This window comes from Aspergillus bombycis (genome assembly GCF_001792695.1).
Source record: "Aspergillus bombycis strain NRRL26010 chromosome Unknown contig00194, whole genome shotgun sequence".
In the NCBI taxonomy this organism is placed as follows: Eukaryota; Fungi; Ascomycota; class Eurotiomycetes; order Eurotiales; family Aspergillaceae; genus Aspergillus; species Aspergillus bombycis.
In genome coordinates, this window is record NW_019170196.1 from 14,730 (window position 1) to 36,013 (window position 21,284).

Sequence of the window (21,284 nt, forward strand, 5' to 3'; positions counted from 1 at the left end):
TCTCATCCACTGGGACCCGTGAATCCGACTCCCTAATCTCCACCCCCTCCGGTGATGATGATGACCCTTCCTGCGTATGTGATGCCAGGATGCAGATGGGCGGCGTCGAGAGGCATCTCCCGGACAAGGATCAGCTGCAAGTCCTACGTTGTTGGCCAAAGCTGTCGGTGTCACTGAATCAAAAAGGTCTCTGATTGGCGAACATGATCTGTGGATCAACCGTGGACTAGTTTTTTGGTCCATTTCGTGATAACCACTCGCCAAAAGTTTACTTCATGCAGAGGAAATTATGACGCATCTGGGGAAAACAACAGCTGCCAGGTAGCACTTCCATACTAGGTAATTCTAATTTTTTTCCCTTCGTCCCCTCTCTGTCTACCCTCCCTTTCGACAGGGAGGGGGGAAAATGGAACTTCCCACCGTGGATCCTCGATAGCGGCCGCCGCCATGATTCGAGAGCTCTGACGCAAAAGTATGCAGCCCGTCGGTTGGCTCGGGTGTGATGTTATGTGATTGATACCCAGTACACAGCAGCCCTGTAGATATAAAACCTGGTCCTGATCGCTCCCTACCTGTGGTTTCTATCCATCAATCACATCAGCCTGCCACACGGGAGTTCGCCTTCTATATACTTCAGTTCATCCACCAGTCTGACTGTACTATTAACTAAAACATACGTACATACATCTACATACAAATCAACACAACAAAATGCTCTCGAGTACGATTACACGTCCACTGCAGCTCGTCACCCGAGTGATGCAGTGGTCTAGCGCTGTCATTGTGATGGGTATCACTTCCTACTTCATCAACAAGGGTCCCCGTGGATTGTCTATCACATATCAAGAAATCATTGTATGTTCCCCGTTTCTCATCTTGGCAACTACTAGCTAATGCCACGATCCAGTCTACCATATCGGTCGTGTTCTTCCTGCCAGGCTTTGTCTCACCGTTCATGCCCACGGCTCTTGGCAAATTCGTTCTGGGGATTGATGTCGTCTTCTCGTATCTGTATGCAGTCCACCCCCATTCCTACCCCAAGACCCTAAGTACTGATCAAATGTCCCAGGTGGCTCACCGCATTCATCTTCGCTGCCCAAGACTACAACCGCAACAACTGCCTCCTCAACGCTCCCCCAGGAATCACCTGCTCCAAGAAGAGGGCCAACGAAGCATTCATCTTCCTGACCTTGTAAGCCGTCCGACTTCCATCTACCATGCTCCCTAGCCACTGACAGAAAACCAGCATCTTCACCTTCTTCGGCATGTTCCTCGAGGTCCTCGGTCTCTGGGCCTACCGTCGCGAGAACGTCCCAGTCCGCGAGAAGACTGGCGGTGCTCACGGCGGTCCCGCCGATGCCCCGGTCGCGACGGCATAAACGTCAAAACTACACTGTCGTCCTCGATCAAGTACAGATAAGGCGGGCGGACAAGACAATCCACGAGAACGATTCACGATACCATTGAACAGGTTTCCCATGGCATGCACTACGCAGACGTAATAATACACCTATCACGAGTGACGAGATGCCAATCTACTTGCGGGGCATTGGCAAGGGGAGAAGTGTGGAGGTCATAGATGGGTGATTGAAGTGGTTGGAGGTATACTAATATTTGTAATTTCAATATCCGGATAGTTTCATGTGACATATTTATATTCTACCCTGATCAACTTTTATATTTCTTAAAGATTAACGTTCTGTCATATACCTGTCATAGATTCATTAATTAAGGTGATGTCACCACATTGGTTCGAGGTAAGTTGGTAGCTTTGGTTCCTACGGAGCTTTGGCTTTCAAATTCTCCATATAAAGTTAACATGAAGTGGAACGGTCTGAAGTTCAGAACCACTGTGGCAAGAATATCACCGCCCGTCTATTACACAGTATAGGCTGTATAATTTGTTTGCAGTACCAAGGTTCTTGCCCGGCTCCGACCTTTCCTTGCAACTCTCGAGAGTTCACGGTCCACTCTTGCCCTTGGTGGTGAATAACACTCATCTCCATTATTCCGCTCAGCGCCTGCCCAGGTTGTCCACTCAATCTTTCTATGTCAAACCTCCACGCCCTCAGTGGCTCAACTGCAACCAATACTAGACATTTTGGACGTATACACCCCAGAGTGCACAGAACCTCCAAAATGTGTTGAGAATGGTCTCCCTGCCGGCCTGCACCTAGGCTGGTATATCGACTCGTCGGCCCTATTCTTTTTGTCTTGGCTTATAATGTGCTTTTTATGTGCCAAGCATGTGTATTTATTGTCTATATTAAGTTTTATTTGATCTTGACAAAAGGCCAACAGTCTTTACTATTATATCGATACCTAGCGCATGACGATTCTCGGTGGTTTCAGCAGATCGAGACAGTCTTTCTTGATATCAGTTCTGACACTGTGGAGGGCAGGAAATCTCAAATACTGGAAAGGGAACGCAAGGATTGCTACCGACCAAGGAGCCTGTCTGTCTTTCGTGGGAGTACATAAGCGAAATACAATTGAATTCGAGAGGGTATACCGGCTTATGATTCTTTCCTGTTAGAGCCTGACTATTGAACGCTTAGTTATGCCGGTGCTTCCAAGGATCAAAAGGAAGTACTACTATCCCCAGATACAAGCACTAACGAAATCCCTCCCATAGAAACGCCCTGATCCTCTCATGTCTGCATCTGTAACCGAAACAGTTACACTCATAGGATCCTCTCTAGGGTTTGAAGGATCGATCTCGATCTTAAAGCCCCCCGCATCCTCACAACACTTACACATCGATGTACAATGCGAAAAATGATATGGCCGCTTAGGGTTGCGAGGCCTCTGGCAACAACCACACTCACGCCCACAACATCCACCCACAGATACACACTGGGTTTGGCGAAACTTCCCAGTATAGAAATGCTTGTTTTGACGACTGGTACCTAGAGCGCGCTTGAAGGGCCCCTCTGGAAAAACTCTGAATGCAGACTCAATATCTCGCTCTACCTGCCAGATCTCCTGGTTGATGTCTTGAAGCTGCTTTTGGATGCTCTGCATACCGGTTACCAGGGTATCCGCGTTTGATTGATTCGCCTCGAGCTGCTGGAAGAGGGTGTCATGCTGTATTTGTAGATAGGCTTCGCGTTGTATCTTGAAGCGCAGGATATACGCATGGTCAAAGTATGTGAGAAGAAATTGTCGGAGTTCAGGGTTATAGCTGTGCCATTTAAATTGTTTGCGTCGAAGCTGCTGGGCCTTTTGCATTTTGCCTTTCTCCTCGAACCTTTTAGCCAGAGAATCTTTCAGACGCATTGCTAACTATAGGTTGGTAGATACGGAGGGTGTGTTGGAGGTTTGAAGATGGTACTAGTAGTGGCCAGGAGTAACCTATTCAGCGTGCAAGGTTTTCATCAGACATGTTCAACCCTGTGTCATTCTTCCATCATCCTCATTTTATCATGATGACTAGCATATTTTCTTGCTCGTTGATCGGCACATCACAATGGGACAGACACGTCTTTCTATGTAGTACTTGAGGAGCCTATCTATATCTGCAGTTTTATAAATATAGGTTAGACCGCCACTATACATGTCAGCGAGGGAAACAAAACCTGAAGCTGGGAGATTAAATTGCAGAACGGGGAATGGTAGATATAGTCAGGAGATGAGTCAACTACATGTCATCCCATTCTATCATCACTACGTGATCAAATTGTGTAGAGCAAATGCAAGTGGTATATATGCTGTTCGATGCAGGGACGATACCTGAATTCAACACCATGGGTTCCGGACTGCTGTCTGTATTAGATGAAAAGGCATAATTCTGATTTCTGATATGTATAAAGACAGTCAATTAACCATCCATGATGAATGCACTGTACTATATACTTCTATCCGCCAAGTTCTATCATATCTAATGCCAAGGGTGAACGCTGTTGGTATAGTGCGAGGCGCTTGCTCTAGGTACAAAAAGATGATGGATCCAATAGGCACAAAGAAAGTCTAATCTGGAGATTAAATCCGGACAACTCCATTCGCTGTTCTAAACTCGTTCATTCGTAATAGTGTGTTGGCAATGGAGATGGCGAAACTTAGATACTCGCTCGTCGAGGCGCCAAGGTACGTTGTAGCTTCTTTTTCTCTTCTGTTTCTTCCGGTAACGGCAGGGATCCTTCACTGCGGAGTTTCTCTAGATACTGCTTGCCATATGCGTAGCCTACCTGGTAGATCTCATCAAACTTGCCGAAGTCGAGGGTTCCGTATGGGTCGATGGGAGGACGCATATACAGACAGCCAGGGGTGTTTTTGGCCCGTTCGAGATTGTCGATCGACGATACGTATGCGAGTCGTGCTTGGATTTCGGACAGTGTGGGAGGGTTGGGGCAAGCGGAGAAGGGGTTCCAACGGTTGAGCACGGTCCAGAATCCGGACAGCGAATCACCGTACCCTTGAGGTGTGTTGTCATCGATTGAACCTACATCGACGGCAAAAATCACATCGGCCCCAAGGCCCTTCATGTGGGCCACTGTAAGGTTGTCGATGTACCCGCCATCAAGTAACATGCTGCCTTCGTCGCAAATCGGGGGAATCAGACCGGCCAATGACATCGATGCACGCACGTAGCGCCAAGTATAACCCGATGAGTGGAATTCAGGTCGTGATTTGCTGATGTTGGTGGTGTTGCAGTAGTACTCCAGCCAGAAGTCCTCGATCTGGCTATCTCCAAAGGTCTTGAAGATTCCCCGGTTGAATTCATGGCCAGTGGTATAAGAGGTGGTGGGATACGTGAGATCCAGCATAAACCGCCACATGCTAGCCATGCGACCGGCAAACTTCTTCGCCCGGCCATACATGGGAACCACATCCGCATCCCGTGCATACAAAGCTCCAATGAATGAGCCGATGGATGTGCCGCCAATGATGTCAATAGGGATCCCGGCCTCTTCCAGTGCTTTGATGACGCCAACTTGGGCAATACCTCGAGCCCCGCCGCCACCAAGGACGAGTCCAACAGACCTGCCACAAAGTCGGCGACCCAAGCGATGGAAGTCGCCTTTGAACGGAGTTTGTGCCGAGTAGAGAGGTGTCTGGCGAATCCGCCGCGATGTATATTTTTGAATTTCTGCCTGGATGACCTGAACTCGTTGTTTTAGAACGGCCCCAAGCCGTTTCGCCTGGGGATGTGAGGGTTCGGGGGTTAAACGGAAGCCCATCTGGATATGATGGTGGCCTCCGTTGATCCACATCCGGTTCTTTAACCATTGGCGCGTCACCCCGGGAGGGCAGTACCGCTCGGAATGTAGCAACACGAGTTCTTTTCTGGCCGTTGTTTTCATCCCAAGTAGAAATCTTTCGTACTCGCCGATACTGGGCGACGACTCGGCAAGGCCAACGAGCAGAATGCAGTCGGCTTGCGTAATGCAGGTCTGCGTCCATGGGGAGTTCACGTTGGTGTCTGCGATATAAAGTACCATCCCGTACTTTTCCTCGAGGTCGGCCAAATACTGGGACAACTTCAATTTCCCCATCTTGCTGAAAGCATGTCGTCCGAGATGATTCAAAATCGCCGCTTGGTTGAGGGAGGTAACGCCATTCGTCACGCCGATCTGGTGAAGTGCGTTCTGCAAGCGATGGCCAAATTCTACCACGGGAACCCCAGCCGTTACGGGGAGTATACCAACGGTACGAAGATTTACCACAGAGGCGGCGGTCTTGACGCTGCCAGCGTTGGCATGATCGCCGCCCTTTTCGGACATGGGAAGCTCAACGAGATCCCGCATCCGCTGAGCAATGAGTTTAGAGACCTGGATAGTAATCCCCGGGTGCTCCTGCGCAAGACTGTTGAACAGGGATCGCGGGAATTTAGCTAGCTCGGTGTCCCGGATAGCGTGTAGAGTCGCCGGGCGTGTCGACTCTGTCATGACCTCTAGCTCCCCAACGCTTTCTCCCTGACCATACTCGCCAACGACTGTGATCTTGCCATCTGTACCTTCGAGAACAGACCGCAGACGCCCGTTTAGGACAAGATAGATTGCATCACTCTCGTCTCCCTGATGATAAATGACTTGGCCTGCACTTACTTGCACCCATTCTAAAGCGAAATCGATGTGAAGGAGCAAACGAGGAAGAAGGCTTGTCAATCGCTTTGCCAGGGTTAATAGTGCAATAGGGTAACGCTCGGCGATCCTCTCCAAGGATGACCTTGGAAGAAACCCGACATACACATCTGTTTTTGCCACCACATCCGTATAGGACCTGTAAGATGCAACGGATCCGACGTATCCTTGAATACCACCAGGTTTGATAAGATAGAGTGACTTTCGAGACTGCTTTTTCCGCTTAGTATCGTTTGTGGCACTCGTCATAACCGATGCGCGAGAGGAGCTGGTCGTCGTCCGCTTCAGAGTCGGAAAGAATTCCTCGTGTGGCGGGCCATATGCCGGTCTCGAACCGCCCACAAGATCATCTCCTTTGTCAGATACAGGGATACCTACGTCTAGGAATCCGTCGATCACATAGTAGAGGCCTGGATGGCGTTCCCCTTGCTCCACTAGAACTGAACCCTGGGGGAAATAGACGATCTCAATGTCGTTTCGAAGTTCTTCTCGTAGGTTGACAATAGGCGACGTCCCACCGGCGCTGGTCATGGACATTGACATCATTGATTCCGTCTCACCATCCGCCGAACCATCGTAAGGGTCGATGAAGCCGAATGCATTGTTAGTGAACACAGCCTTCTGCCGTCGGGAATCGTATGAAAGAAGCTTTGGGGATATGTCCCCCGAGGTATGACTGCTCTTACGTAAGACATCGCGAGTACTGCTGGTAAGTCCGATGCCATTCATGATGCAGTCCAGGATGGATTCTCTGAACAGGGCATCCTCGTCAACTGAGTCCTTCTTTCGGTGGAATGGCGAGCTGTGCATAACGGGAGCCATAAAAGGGGGGTTCTCTTTGTCTGTTAATGGGCTGAGCAGCTTAGGAGCCAAATGTTCGTATCGGGGGCCAAACCGGGAGAGTTGAATGGTAGACAACAGATCTCCGGGGCTCGGCCCTGCCGACTCGCGGTCACCGGAGATATCCTCTGGGTTGGCCATGGTCACTGGTCGCTTCGGTTGTGCTGCCATCTTTGCATGGAGAACCGCTTCTTTCCTCAGGAAGCTACTAGACCGGCGTCTTCTGCCAGCAGAAGGATTGTGGAGTGCAATGCCCTTGATGATCTCTTCCGGGCCCAGGCGGTCTCGCTCTTTGATAAATTTGTCCTTGAGGCGATCCAACGCCGCTCCACGCATTTCGTTGGGCAGATCCTGAGTCGTGAATTTGGTCATCTGTTTTTCAATGCCCAGTACATCATTGTTGAGACCTAGATAAGAATGTGCCGTGGCGAACGTTACTCTTTGGAGCCGTGTCAAGATCACCTGGACAATATGAGCGGTCGCTTTCGGATATACTCTCGTCAGACGGCGAAAGGCGCTGGCTGGGATGATGGCAATGGTCGTGTCCACCATGCTCGAGCCACGATATCCGGATGGACTGACTTGCGCCGTCTCTTGCCTGGATGATTCCCCGGCCCCGGGTGGGGTTCATGGCTGGGCACAGCATGGCTTTCTCCTAGGTTTAGGGGCGGGACGGACGGCAGAAGTTCCCCATTACTGTTGCTTATCTGGGCGACGGAGTCACCTTGATCTCTAATAAAATTAGAACGAGGCTGTCCTCCAAGCCGTGAGGACTCGCCAGGAACGAGTCAGATACCTGGGCAATAGTGCTAGGGCCTACGCTGGATGCACTAGAAGACGAGCCTTCGTTGGCTCGTAGTTGAATATCCTCGGTGAACAAGGACAGGATGGAGAACAAGGACGACATGGAGGCGCCATTTTTGACTTCCGTAAGAAGTTGGTACCCTTGCTTTCCGTCCATATGATGATCGTCCTCATCAGAAGACTCTGCCCCCATGCGGGTTGAACCATCGTCTACGTTTGATTTTCCGTCCCGCATGGACTTGACGAATATCTGGACCAAACCATCCACTACTAGACAGAAGCCTTTCTCTTCCTCCAGCATCAAGGTTTCCCCAGCAATCAGCTTCCTCGTTTGCATGGTTCGAGTCAATTCATGGAATACAGGACGTTCCAGATAACCAAAGACCTTGATGGCGCTTAAGAATTCGTCAAGGTAATTGGCCAGGCCCGGTTTGGAATCCCCTTCCTGGACATCGGGGAAGAGATCGAGATCGGGTTCTTTGCGTTGGGGCTCCGGAGGTAGACGACTATACATATTCAAGAACCGGTAACGAATGAACCAACTGATGGTCGATACGATCGCCAGCGCGATCAACAAGCTGTGGATCAATTGAAGCATTGTGTCAGCGTTTCACCGCACGATCGACGGAGTGTCCCATTGCACGGGGTCGGAAACTTACAGGGTGGTGAAATTCATAGTGAAGGTCAAACTCATTGAAAACAGCGTGAATAGCCATGTGGGCAGCGTGATGGTTGCAAACGTTATCACCCAGTACAGGACGCTTGGGATGACCTGGAAAAAGAAAGAAAACACCCATCCGAACCACCCCACCATGGTTGAAGGTGTAGGAGGGGATAACGGCGGGGGTGGGATAAGAGAATTTGAAAAGGTTGAAGCCACAGAAAAGCTGGCGGCTATGGCGGGAGCAGATAGGGCGAGGGACGAAGCAATGTAGGTCGAGGAGGGCGAGGGAGATGCATGAAGAGGGCTTAGACTTGAATCGAGAGACGCAGACGAGGCCGCGAGGGGACCACCGTCGGCGGCCATGGTTGTTATTGCGTAGAATGGGATTGGGCTGGAAACACGTTGTTGGATGGGGACTTAAGCCGCTAAACCAGCTTAAGAAAAGCAGCTAAAAGGCCCCAGTGGAAATCAAGGAACGCAAAAGAATTCGAGGTCTCCGCCACCCATGAAACCGTTCAACGGCAAGAAGATGCAATGACGACGGAGGGGAAGTTTCCGGTATGCGAGATTGATTGATTAGCTTTCGCTCAGGGACTCCGATGCGAGTAATGTCGCCAACCACCCCCCTACTCACGAGCCACAACGTGCTCTCAGATGCCCTGTTGGCTGGATCGTGAAGAATGAGGGTGGTCCCTTTTGAGTTTCAAACGGGGTTGGTTTCGTAGGATCAAGTCGGAAAGCGGAGAAAGAAAGCAATACGAATTCAGTTTAGGTCGATCACGGGAGCCTGCGCCTTGGTCATTGGGCTTTTTCTCTTTTTGGACTTGGGGATATACGGAAGTAGAACTTGGAAGAAACTAGAAGGATAGAGAAAAGTAAGAGTAGTAGTAAATGAACGTGTGAGAAGCGTATATTACTTGAGTACTATTCTGTCGATCTGTCATGTGAATGACCCATATCTGTTACGTTTGGCATATATGCCTGGCAAAGGTCGAGACTGAGGATGTGCCTGATTGTGGATGCACTTTCTGACGGATCCACCTGCAAATTTTCCCGTAACCTAAAATGGCAAGCACTAAAACTGCGACTATGACCTTTTAATTAAAAATTAAAAAATAAAAGAAAAAATGAGGTCGACGTCATACCGCTGCATAACAGTGTAGATATGGATTAACTAGTAGTTATGCTTTGGGTTAGTCAGTAATACGGTTATGCGCAAGCGCTTGGCAGCCTGAGGCGCATTATCACAGTAGAATATCATGTGATGGTGACAAGATCACGATGACTTACGGCCCTTCTTTCCTGTTATTTTCCTTTTTGAGTTACTGGCCAACTGGTTCATTTCCAATATCGATCCTTTCCCTATACCTGCAATTGCCGATGATCAACCTGTTGAGGAGAAAAGGGAAGCCAAACGGGTCAATTGCCGGCGATCGTCTAAATTACAAGTTGATCAAAATAGAGTGAATTCTAAAGCAGAGTCTAGAGCTACTCATCCGGGGAGGATCCGATGGACATCGTCTCGCTTTAAACGGTCAACGACAAAGTACTACGTATATTGATATACTCCGACCAGGTCATTCCTTTTTTTCTGCCAGTCTTGGCGGCCCAATCAAGTCAACTCAGCAGCACATCCCGCTGACAACGAATCACCACCGCCTAGTCTATCTGTCCTATGCCCCCTTCGACTCTTTACCTTCTCCTTCTTACTTTAATAACTGCTTCTCGTCTCTTTCTCGCTTGTTTCTATCTTATTGATCAAGCTGTGGCCCTGGCTCACAGGCCCGCCACGGTCATGTTTCAGGTACAGTATTTCCGGATCCATTTATTTATGGAACACCCTCACGTGTCGAACAAATTCCCCGGATTTGATATGTTAACGCTCGGCCTCATCGCAACCCACAGCGTATCCGTGACGCGATCGACTCCCGCATCGCAGAGGAGCAAGCCCGGCAGAAGTCCGCCCAGGACTCCCTCGCCCGTTCCAACTCCGCTCGTCGTCCCACTCGCAATGTATCCCCGAGCAGACGAACTACCCGCCCCCGACGGAACACCGGCACCCCCGTCCGTGGACCGGATCCCAACGAATTTGAGCCTGAGTTCGCCATCGGAGAGGACGAAGGCTCGAGCAGATCAGCCACGCCCCGCTTGGAGTCCGCAGGCTCGGAGGAAAATGCTGGGGAGAGCAAACCACCGGCGGAGGAGTCGTCCGCCGGCAAGGAGAATACAACTGCCCCAGAGACAAACCAATCTTCGTCGGAGCTGCCGCCTGATGTCAGGGTAAAGCTGCGAAGATTGGGCAAGCTAGAATCTCGGTATCAGGGTATGTACTAAGTCGATACAAGGGTGACTGGGGCCACGGCGCTAACTGCTGTGTGATCTGTAGAGCTCTTGAAAGCTTATCGGATGGCCCATTCGCGTGTCCTATCTATCGAACCTTTCGAGGCGGCGTTGCGTGAGAACACCCCGTTGGCCTCTATTAGCGATCCGAAGGCGTTGACAGAATACCTCAACCAACTCTCATTAAAAGGCGACATGGTTGTGGAGGAGCTGAAGCGGGTGTCTGCGGAGAGGGATGACTACAAGAAGAAAATGGAGGAAGCTCAGAAGGCCACAAAAGCAGCATACGATGAGGTCACTAATCTTAAGGAGAATAAAAAGGAAGAGGATGCCTCGACAATAAGCGATAAGACGATCGTTGATAACGCTACCTTGAATGATAAATCTTCCACTACTTCGAAGCAGGATTCTGCCAAGGAAGAAAGCGAAGAGTTCTTCTCTTTTGATAACGAGATCCCACGCCTGGAGTCCGAGTTGAAAGAAAAACAGGAAGAGATCGAAACGCTCAAATCTCAGGCGGACAACCTCAAACGGGACCTCTCAGTGGCAAGGGAGTCAACGGAGGGGATGGTGCACAATTTGGAGACTGCGACCCGAGAGCTGGTGGAGCTGCGTGATAGCAAGGATAAACAGAATTCGGAGATTGAGAAGCTCAAGGCTTCGAAGCAGGAAGAGGTCGAGGCGCTCACGGCGAAGCTGGCAACGTCCGAGATCACCATCGAGAACGCTCAAAATGAGGTTGACAAACTGAAGGTGGAGCTGAAGCAGAAAACAGATGAAATTGAGCAGCTTCAGTCGCAACCTGCGAAGCCCGAGGATGCTGAGAAGCAGTCGGAACTTTCGGCAAAACTAGACAAAGCCAAACAAGAAAAGGAAGCCAATGAGAAGCGGCTCGGTGTTCTCCAAAATCTAGTAGATAACCTTCGTTCCCAGCTCAAGGATATGGAAGACACGATGACAAGCCTCAAGGCGGATATGAGCCGAAAGGAGGAGCTGCAGAACATTGTCGATTTCCTTGACAACAACCTGAAAGACAACACGACATGGAAGCAAGCCAAGGAACAAGTTGCGGACGGCAAGCAAGCCAATTTCGAGGAGTTCCGGGACAGTCTGGCGCCTGCGAAGAACGGCCCCGAAGTGAAGAATGAGACACCCGAGCCCAAATCCCAACCGACCAACTCCACCGGTGCCACGGGAGCTTCTAAAAAGAAGAACAAGAAGAAGAAGAAGGGTGGCAAGGGTGGTGGTGATGACACGAGCAAAGCTGCAAGTGCTCCAGCTGCCGAAGAGACGCAGACACCGGTAGCCGAGCCAGATCAGAAGTCGTCGAACACGAACGAGCTCGAGCAGAAAATCGAATCTTTAACGCGCCAAGTGGAAGAAAAAGACGCAGCCATCGATCGCCTCAGCTCTAAGCTCAAGGGAGAGGAGGACCTGAAAGAGGAGATAGAATCTCTTCGTGATGACCTACTTAATCTCGGACAAGATCACGTCGAGGCAAAGGATAAACTGAAAGAGTTGACTGCCGAAAAGAAAGCTCTGGAAGAGACCATCGCCAAGCTGGAGAAAGAGCTGGTCGACGTGCGCACGAGCACTGCGACTAAGGATGCCGATTCTGAAAAGGTGCACAATGACTTGAAGGAGGAATATGAAAACCTCAAGGTCAAACTTACTACCCTAGAAACCGAGCTCTCTGCTGCACAACAGTTAGCGTCCACCCGATTCAAGGACCTTACCGACTTGCGGGAGACCCTCCAGAAGTTGCAGCCTGAGCTGAAGAAACTACGAGCTGAATCGACTGAACTCAAGTCTACCAAAGAAACTTTGACTACTAAGACCGCCGAATTGAGGACTCTTGAGGGCAAGCAGGAAGATTTGCGTTCTGAGTTGAAGAGCCTCAAGACGACAATATCAGAACGAGAGTCAGAAGTGAAGACGCTCAACCAGAAGATTAGACAAGAAACGGACAATCGTTTGAAGGCTGAAGAGAGGTTGACCGTCGCTCAATCAGATCTACGCTACTCGGAGAGCAAGAAGCAAGAAGCTCTGGAAGCGAAGGAGAGGATTTCAAATGACCTTTCTAAGGCCCAGGAAGACTTGAAGGCCACCCGGACTCAGCTGCGGGAAGCCCAGAACCAAGTTACGCAGGTGAACAAGGACCTTGAGGGTCTGCGGGAGGAGATCCAGTTGAAGACCGCTCAGCACGCTAGCGCGCAAAGTCTGATGAATAGCATGCGCGACCAGGGCGCCGAGATCGGAATGCAGATGAAAGAGGCGCGCGAACGCTGCGAGAGCCTGGAAGAGGAGCTGGCGGATGCCCATCGGTTGCTGACTGAAAGGACCCGTGAGGGCGAAACTATGCGGCGGCTCTTGAACGACATCGAAGGCCGTGCTGAATCTAAAGTTCGCGATTTCAAAGAGCGGATGGAGGCAGCCATTGAGGAGAGAGACCGTGCTGAGGATGAGGCTAGCGCACAGGGCCGCCGTCGGGCGCGGGAGCTGGAGGAGCTGAAGAATAAGGTCCGAGAAGCAGAAAAAGCACTGCGCAGCGCCGAGGAGGACAAAGAAGAGCTCGAGATGTCGCAGAAGGATTGGAAGCGCAGACGTGACCAACTGGAGGAGCAGGCCGAGCGGTCGACGCAGGAACTCAATGATGTGCGACAGGCAATGGCACGTTTGCGCGATTCGCTGGATGAAAGTGAGAAGCAAGTCCGAGACCTAGAGAAAGAAAAGGCAGAACTCCGTCGGTCGGTTGAAGAAACCAGCGCTCGACTGGACAAGTTGCGCCGGTCCAACAAGGCTCTATCTGAAGAGGCTCGTTTGGTACGAATCCCCAGTCATCGCGGTCTTCAATCGACTCTGGGTCCCGCAGCGCTCACTTCGCCGGTGCCCAAGGACCGCAGCCCATCAGTTCGGGGAAGCGACACGCCTACAGGAGGAGCAAATGCGCCTATCGATTATATTTATTTGAAGAACGTTCTCCTCCAGTTCTTGGAGCAGAAAGACAAAAACTACCAGAAGCAGCTCATCCCCGTTTTGGGCATGCTGCTTCATTTTGATCGGTATGTCTGAACCCTTCTTTTCCCCCAATACTACGTTGATATGCTATGTGATACTAATCAAGAACAGGACGGACGAGCAAAAGTGGATGTCAGCCATCATGTCTCGATAGACTTCTTAATTCCAGGGTTATGATATTTCGAGATATGACTTAGGTCCTGTATTATAATATTTTATTGGTACATAGTAAGATCATATTTCTTCCATCTATTTACTTCTTTCTTATTCTCTGTGCTGCAAAGCAAGTGGATCATGTCAAGCACAAGGCGTACCACTAAAAGCGATAGTCAGTGGGTCTGATCCAAATACTTAACCTGTGGGGATCCTCGACTCCTCCAGCTTCCGAGTCACAAATTTGACCACATCTCTTGACAAGTGACAAGGCAAACATTAGACACCATGTCTGACCAACCGACCATTAGACTCGCGACGCCCGAAGGTGAGTGCCAGACGTGGTCAACATCATGGCTGAATGCCGCTCTCCGCCAAGTTTCCACCCCGCATAAATCTTCAGGGAAAATGCCAGACTAACTCGGGCCTACCGTCCAGACGTCCCCATAATCCTCCAGTTCATCCGCGAACTAGCCGACTACGAAAAGGCCCTTCATGAAGTAGAGGCCACCAACGAATCCCTCCTTGAGACTCTCTCCTTCCCCGACAGCCCTCCCAAGCGAGGCTCCGTATATACTGCGCTCATCAGTCCCCCCGCCACGCCGGACAATGCCACGCCCACCCCCGTGGGCATGGCCCTGTTCTTCTATAACTACTCGACTTGGCGCTCAGCGCCGGGTATTTACCTGGAGGATCTCTACGTGCAGCCTGCTGCTCGTGGTAGGGGGTATGGGTTCAAGCTGTTGAGGTATTTGGCGGCTAAGGTGCTGGAGGTTAAGGGACGCCGGCTGGAGTGGAGTGTGCTCAAGTGGAACGAGCCCAGTATCAAGTTCTATGAGCAGGTTGGGGCGAAGGGTATGGAGGAGTGGATGAAGATGATGGTGGACGGCGATGCCTTGACCAAGCTGGCAGAGGGACTGTGACGCATGAAAAATTAAACTATATTAATGACATTCACGGTACATGACATGAATAAACACCGTATTGGAAAACCGAAAACATGATGCTTATATGGAGCTGTGCTGTACGCTTCTTTCCCTCATGACTTCTATTCTAAGAAGTGCTCTCACATCCTCTTTATTCCGCCGGGGAACCGAACACTTCCATATGAATCCGGTCCTCCTGCACACCTAAATCTTTCAAAGATTTACTTTGCGCATTCATGAACAGCTTGGGACCACAGATATAGTAATCCGCATCCGGGAGAACGGCCTGGTCCTTAATCTTGTGGAGATCCGCCCTGCCTGTAAAGTCATAGTCGACGCCCTGCTTGTCCTCTTGATCAACCTCCTCGTAAAACACCGCACGATGAACCTGTGGATTCTCAGTAATAATCTTAGCCAAGCGGTCCTTCATCGCATGCACGCGACCATTCCGCACAGCATGAATGAAGACCACGCGCCTCGAGCCTCCCAGATCCACAATAGTCTTCAGCATGGACATCATCGGCGTCAGCCCCACCCCGCCACTAATAAGCACGACCGGCGTAGTGGCATTAACATCCAACACGAAATCCCCAAACGGCATACTAACATCCAGCTCCGCGCCCACGGGCAAGCCCTCATGCAGCACATTCGAAATCCGCCCGGCCGGCTTCGGTCCCAGCGCAGACTCCCTCTTCACCGAGATCTGGAAGTACTCTCCATTCGGCATATCCGACAAGCTATACTGCCGGGGCTGGTAGACCCCCAGTTCCGGGACGAAGCACTTCACACTGACGAACTGCCCGGCTTATACGCCGGCAGTGCAGCCTTATCGATCGGCGTGAGGTAGAACGAGATGATCTCCTCGCCTTCATTGACCTTCTTCGAGATAAAGAACTTCCGCCATCCCTTCCATCCGCCCGGCGTTGCTTCCGCTTGGCGGTAGAGCTCGCTTTCGAAGTCAATGAAGTACCCCGCCAGTTCCCCGTATGCGGCTCTCCAGGCATCGAGCACCTGGTCATCGACTGCGTCGCCCAGCACCTCTTTGATCGCGGCGAGAAGGCCCTCCCCGACGGCCGGGTATTGGTCCGCCGTGATCCCCAGGCTGGCGTGTTTATGGCCGATGCGCGAAATGGCCGGTTTCAAGGCCTCCGGGTGCTCGATGTTGGTGGCGTACGCCCAGACGGAGTGGGCGAGGGCTGCGGGCTGCTCGCCTGTGGCTTGGTGGGCGGTGTTGAAGATGTTCTTGAGCTCGGGGTGTTGCTGGAGGAGACGCTGGTAGAAGAGGGTTGTGATTGCGACGCCGTGAGCTTCGAGGGCTGGGATCGTGGACTTGACGATTTGGATCTGCTGGGGGGTGAGTTTGTGCCTGGAGGCTGTTGTTGTGAAGGTTCTGGCCAGGGGGAGGGCCAGGCGGGGGACGACGAGTCTTGGGATGAACATCATTTTGGTTAGCATTGGTATGTGGGTTCTAGAATTACATTTATTTTAGACATGATTTGGCTGATGGGCTCTGGAAAAGGGCGGTTCTTTTAACCGTGGACTCTTTGCGCTGCATTGAGTTTGGGTTCATTGCTAATTAGGGTTTGAGTTTACTGGTGACGTTGTGACGTGATCCATATGTCACCCCATTCCTTTTCTCGTATTTGAACTTATTACATTAGCTTATAATATGATTGGAGATGTCGATGCCATGCAAATATATACGTGACGCTGGTGCTATTATGCGTGCCAAATCACAAACTCAAGGGTGGAGCTTACAACCCTCACAGGGCTGTGGCGGTAGCGTACTATAGTACAACGTCGGCCTCGGCTCCCCCGAAACATTCAGAAACCCCTTAGCGCCCTTCTCCAGACGAAAAATAGCATGATCCACAATGGTGTACGTCCCCGGAACGACCATCTTCATATCCACAATCGTCGACCCGCCGGGGGGCACGGTAACCGTCTGCACGCACTGCGCCGGCGGACTCAACACATCCGAATCGCGATACACGTTCTTGAAACAGGTCCCGATCACATGGAACGAGCTGGTGAGATTCGGGCCGCCATTGCCGAAGAAGATGCGAACGGTCTCATCGAGCGTCGCCTTGAGCGGCTTCTCGGTGAGGGCCTCCTCGCTGCCATTGAACACCACTACGTCGGCGGCTTCGCGCAGGGCATGGGGCCACGAGAACTCGACCGTCGATGATATCTGTCCGTCGTCGTCTGCTTCAGGCGGCTCGTGGTAGAACTCGCTTTGCATGACGTAGTACTCCTTGTCGACGGCGGGCAGGTCATGCTCCGGCTGCACGTACATGAGCCCGTACATGCCGTTGGCGATGTGGACGCCCACGGGGCCGACGGCGCAGTGGTAGATGAAGAGACCGGGGTTTTGGAGCTTGAATCTCGCCGTCTTGGTCTCGCCTTCGTTGACTGTCGTCAGCGCGGAGCCGCCCCCGGGTCCCACGAAGGCGTGGCAGTCTATATTGTGCGGCATGCCGGACTCGTCGTGGTTGGTTATTCTCAGGTTGACGACGTCGCCGACGCGCGCCCGGATGAACGGCCCCGGGACGCTGTTGTTGAATGTCCATTTCTCGTATTTGTATTGGTTTGTTAGTTGCTCCAGTTTGCTGACGGTTGTGAGGTCGACGTCTAGGAGCACTGGGTAGTCTCGTGTGATCGGTGGCGGCACGTTGGGCGCGTGGTGAGGATCGCTTTCTCTGTCGGGAGGTCCTCGGCCTCTAGGGATTTGGGGGTCTTTTTCTGTGTATCTTGAATCCCGTTTTTGGGAGATAAGGGGACCCGATGGGTGAAGTCTTTCTCGTCGCTGTCTAGCCAGACAGCGCCTTGCTGTTGAGCGTAGAGGAGCCAGCTGAGTGTGGCGGCGGCGGTGGGAAGAAGCAGGGCATATTTGACTCGAGGACCGCCATTGCTTCCATTGGGTTTGATTGAGATGTGTCTCGCAAGGAGTGGACTCCGTAGTGGGGATGGGCTGGAGAGCAGTCGAGGCGCAAGCTGTCTGACTCCCCGAACAGTAGCCACTGACGCGAAACAACTCCTGGTACGATATAAGGATCTGAATGCGGTGTTCATTGTAGGAGGCAATCACAGTTATGTGTATCCACAATAGATTGAAACAGTAAGCTATATAAGACGGAGGATATAATAGAGAAGAGCGCCGAACCAACTATCGCCATTATATACGCAAGCCACAAGGATTCGAACTCCGAGGAGATCTACAGTTCCTAGGACATGCTTGATCATGTAGAATCCAACTTCCCATAGATCAACAAAGACCACGAGGCCCGGCGTTGGGTCCGTCAAATCGGAACGAAGCGCAAGCACTCGATTCCACGGTTGAGATGTCATGTTGCGTATAAGCATGCCGGGAGCAGTAATGTCATGCGACAAAGCCGAGTGTTGTTACGAGAGAGAAAGTAATGTCCCACCAGTAATTGTCCGATGGGTGATGCTGCATGATTCAAGAGGTCTTAAACATACCTTACGCCCGCAATTCCCGCCGACGGACCGAAGAACCCTGATATGCGATGTAACTGACTTTCCACGCAAGAAATTTCGCCAAGCTACTTATTCTGTATATTATGGGCCACTGGCTGTCCGTATAGGCAGTCATCAGGTCAATTGCGTGCAGTGTAGTACTTTTGTTGAAGCGGGGCTGGGCTGCGAGGCCAGGGAAATGGGTTCAGCTGAAGGAACAGGGGTGGAATGGACAGATGTCGATCTCATCCCTTTGGCGGATGGGCAGCTGAGGGCAGGTTCTTGGAAGCTGAGCGGAGATGCTGTGAAGACCATGTTAGTTAAGGTATATTGTATGTACGTATGTACTCAAGTGAGTGTCCATGTTCATCCACTGATTCTCCCGTCTTTCTCCCACCTTTTTACTCTTTTTTTTTCTGAAAAAGGTAAGGGTACGCCCAGATCGTAACTCTGTAGGCACTCGTCATACTATGAAGCTACTAGCCTTGTGGGCTTCGCTGTATATTGCGATGTTTTAATGGTACTTCAAGAGTAAAGCTCACAGAAGACACATACAGATGCAGGTCTACCGGCCCAGGCGCGGATGAAGACACCATGGTATATCCTGGACCTTCTCATAACGGTCATACAGATATTGCACATAAATTACTTCATCGCGACCGCGTCAATCGCAGTACGAGCTGATGCTTCACTCCAAACAACGGGCTGAGAGGGTTGATGACTTCTTCAGTCAAGATGCAAATCAAGATCCGCTCTGTGGGGCCATCCAAGGGAGAGGCAAAACCCCAGAAGGACCTATATAAGGAGAACGCGAAATAAAGAGGAGTACCTAGGCGTCATTCGGACCGCAGTTTGAGCCTGGGCTGGAATTCTTTTCCATAGTTTAAGGTCTTATCATGCCTAATGCGAAACTAGAAGAGCCACCAAATGGGGTCTGCAATATGGTGGGCCCCTTTCCCACAAGGCCAGGACCCATGGACTAGTAGTCGTGCTGTCCTATAAATCATGGAGCATTTGTCAAAGCTAACACTGTTCAAGGACCCTTATCATGACCGGCGATGGAGCCCGCGGAGAAGGCGTCGCATTCCTTATCACTGGGCTGATAAGTGGATTCGATCTGGTTCGCCCCGAGGCACTTAGGGTTCCCTATCTCAACTCTTATCTCTCGATCGGCGGAGCCTCTTGCAGTCTTGCTCCCTGAAAATGCCGACTAAGATGCACGGGTCTTCAATGTTATGCATGGGAAAGTGGACCCGCCGTCGTCTCCCAGTGACGGGCGCTCGATAAGCACCATTTTAACTTTGTTCTGATCATCGATATTACAGTCGATCATCGTGGTCTCTCGATTCTCTTGTTACCCCGGATAAAATACCTCGATAAGGTTGACGACGCCAGGGTATATGTGGGCATCATGACCCAACCCGTCGGGGTTGCCATGCGCCATCGTCCTGGTCTTCATTGAACTCCCCTGCGCCTGCATTACGAGCTCCTCCGGGCCGTCCTTGTGTGATCCGTCTAGCTCCAGACCCCTAAAGCAACCATGTCGCAAATCAGCCTGGATGCCTTCACCCCGGCCGAGGTGATCGAGTTCGTCGGGCGTGCTGGAGTTGCCAAGGGTAATATGCGCCTCGACAAAATCTTCTTCAGCGCAGTATCGGCTGGGTGTCTGCTTGCCTTCGCCTGTGGGACCGTCCTCAGCACCAACTCCACGCCCTGGTTCCAGGAAAACGCGCCGGGACTCATCCGCACGATCAGCGCCTTAGTCTTCCCTTACGGCTTATGTATGATTATCTTAACCGGGGCGGATCTGTGCACCGGATCCTTCATGGTACGGCTTCCGACCTCTCCTGTCTGTAGAAAGGGCCGCTAAGTAAATACCAGTTCACCACCGTCGCTGCTCTCCAACGCCGGCTGCCATGGCACAAGATGTTGATCCACTGGATCGTCACATTCTTCGGCAACCTGGCTGGGTCACTCTTCATCGTTGCCATCATATTCGGGTGTAGGTCCAGTCCTCGCAACGTCCCCAAAATCCCTCCGGAGCAACACCGCTAACACAGCAACAGACGGCAACGTCTTCTCCGCCGATCCGTTCAAGTCGCAAGTGATCGCCTTCGCCACGAAAAAGCAAGTCACCCCTGAGTTCCATATGATCTTCCTCCGCGGCATCGGATGCAACTGGCTCGTCTGTCTCGCCTGCTTCTTCGGCATCCAGGGCCGGGACCTCACCTCCAAGATCATCGGCATCTGGTGGCCGATCTTCGCGTTCGTATCTCTCGGGTTCGATCACGTCGTGGCCAACATGACGTTTATCCCGCTGGCTATCTGGGTCGGCGCTCCCGAGATCACAGTGGGTCTGTACATCTGGAAAGGAATCATCCCGACCTTGATCGGCAATATCTTGGGTGGAGGCTTATTCTGCGGTAAGTGGACATGTCCGTTTCGGGATTATACAACTCGTGCTAATGAGGCCCAGGTGTTTACTACTGGTACATGTACTTGCTCCAGACCGACTCGATGACGGTCACTGGAATCAACCGTTTCGGCCACTCCAGGTCTGAAGTGAGCAGCATGACTGTAAAGAAGGGCGATGTGGAGGCTGGTGTCGGAGTGGTGGATAACTCCCCCGCTGCACTGGGTAGTTAATTGTAGTTGTCCAACCGACCAGTTGGATGTATAGCTAGAGTAATAATAATAAGAGATTTGGCCTATAGAACCGTTCGACAAAATTAAGGAGATCCCTGAGTACCACGAACGGGGAGGGAGGACTACAATAAGTAAGAGGATAATGTTGAGGCTGGACGACCTCTTTAGCTACTAGGAGAATCCAGCGCTGCCGTTGGAGTGGTCGTACTGAGATGAGGTCCAAGAACACAGGAACCACCAGGACGGCTACAGCTACGTGTCACAGATGCAGAGCTAAAGGGAGAGAGGGGAAGAATGACGGACGGGGAGCAAAAGGAAAGGTTTAAATTAAAA

At 51.3% G+C, this 21,284-nt stretch overlaps 7 protein-coding genes across 7 annotated transcripts; 4 read left to right on the forward strand and 3 right to left on the reverse strand.

Annotated features, from left to right (window-relative positions):
* Nucleotides 1–711: 711 nt before the first annotated feature.
* On the forward strand, nucleotides 712–1,379 carry ABOM_011733 (uncharacterized protein; the record flags this gene model as incomplete). Its single annotated transcript, XM_022538861.1, has 4 exons — nucleotides 712–855; nucleotides 908–1,011; nucleotides 1,070–1,192; nucleotides 1,247–1,379. The coding sequence occupies 4 exons, from the start codon at nucleotides 712–714 to the stop codon at nucleotides 1,377–1,379; spliced, it is 504 nt and encodes a 167-aa protein (XP_022383277.1).
* A 2,679-nt stretch (nucleotides 1,380–4,058) lies between these two features.
* On the reverse strand, nucleotides 4,059–7,475 carry nte1 (lysophospholipase; the record flags this gene model as incomplete). The annotated part of the gene is made up of 1 exon (XM_022538862.1): nucleotides 4,059–7,475. The coding sequence occupies one exon, from the start codon at nucleotides 7,473–7,475 to the stop codon at nucleotides 4,059–4,061; it is 3,417 nt and encodes a 1,138-aa protein (XP_022383272.1).
* A 151-nt stretch (nucleotides 7,476–7,626) lies between these two features.
* Nucleotides 7,627–8,754, reverse strand: ABOM_011735 (lysophospholipase NTE1; the record flags this gene model as incomplete). The annotated part of the gene is made up of 2 exons (XM_022538863.1): nucleotides 7,627–8,305; nucleotides 8,387–8,754. The coding sequence occupies 2 exons, from the start codon at nucleotides 8,752–8,754 to the stop codon at nucleotides 7,627–7,629; spliced, it is 1,047 nt and encodes a 348-aa protein (XP_022383276.1).
* A 1,312-nt stretch (nucleotides 8,755–10,066) lies between these two features.
* ABOM_011736 (putative vesicle-mediated transport protein (Imh1)) lies at nucleotides 10,067–13,903 on the forward strand (the record flags this gene model as incomplete). Its single annotated transcript, XM_022538864.1, has 4 exons — nucleotides 10,067–10,195; nucleotides 10,297–10,714; nucleotides 10,778–13,793; nucleotides 13,861–13,903. The coding sequence occupies 4 exons, from the start codon at nucleotides 10,067–10,069 to the stop codon at nucleotides 13,901–13,903; spliced, it is 3,606 nt and encodes a 1,201-aa protein (XP_022383275.1).
* Nucleotides 13,904–14,190: 287 nt separating this feature from the next.
* Nucleotides 14,191–14,825, forward strand: ABOM_011737 (GNAT family N-acetyltransferase; the record flags this gene model as incomplete). The annotated part of the gene is made up of 2 exons (XM_022538865.1): nucleotides 14,191–14,230; nucleotides 14,341–14,825. 2 exons carry the CDS (start codon nucleotides 14,191–14,193, stop codon nucleotides 14,823–14,825), a joined length of 525 nt encoding a protein of 174 aa, XP_022383274.1.
* Nucleotides 14,826–14,979: 154 nt separating this feature from the next.
* On the reverse strand, nucleotides 14,980–17,900 carry ABOM_011738 (flavohemoprotein; the record flags this gene model as incomplete). Its single annotated transcript, XM_022538866.1, has 4 exons — nucleotides 14,980–15,565; nucleotides 15,640–16,194; nucleotides 16,712–17,459; nucleotides 17,873–17,900. 4 exons carry the CDS (start codon nucleotides 17,898–17,900, stop codon nucleotides 14,980–14,982), a joined length of 1,917 nt encoding a protein of 638 aa, XP_022383281.1.
* A 1,945-nt stretch (nucleotides 17,901–19,845) lies between these two features.
* Nucleotides 19,846–20,951, forward strand: ABOM_011739 (formate/nitrite transporter family protein; the record flags this gene model as incomplete). Its single annotated transcript, XM_022538867.1, has 4 exons — nucleotides 19,846–20,133; nucleotides 20,187–20,307; nucleotides 20,372–20,728; nucleotides 20,782–20,951. 4 exons carry the CDS (start codon nucleotides 19,846–19,848, stop codon nucleotides 20,949–20,951), a joined length of 936 nt encoding a protein of 311 aa, XP_022383280.1.
* Between the last annotated feature and the right edge of the window lie 333 nt (nucleotides 20,952–21,284).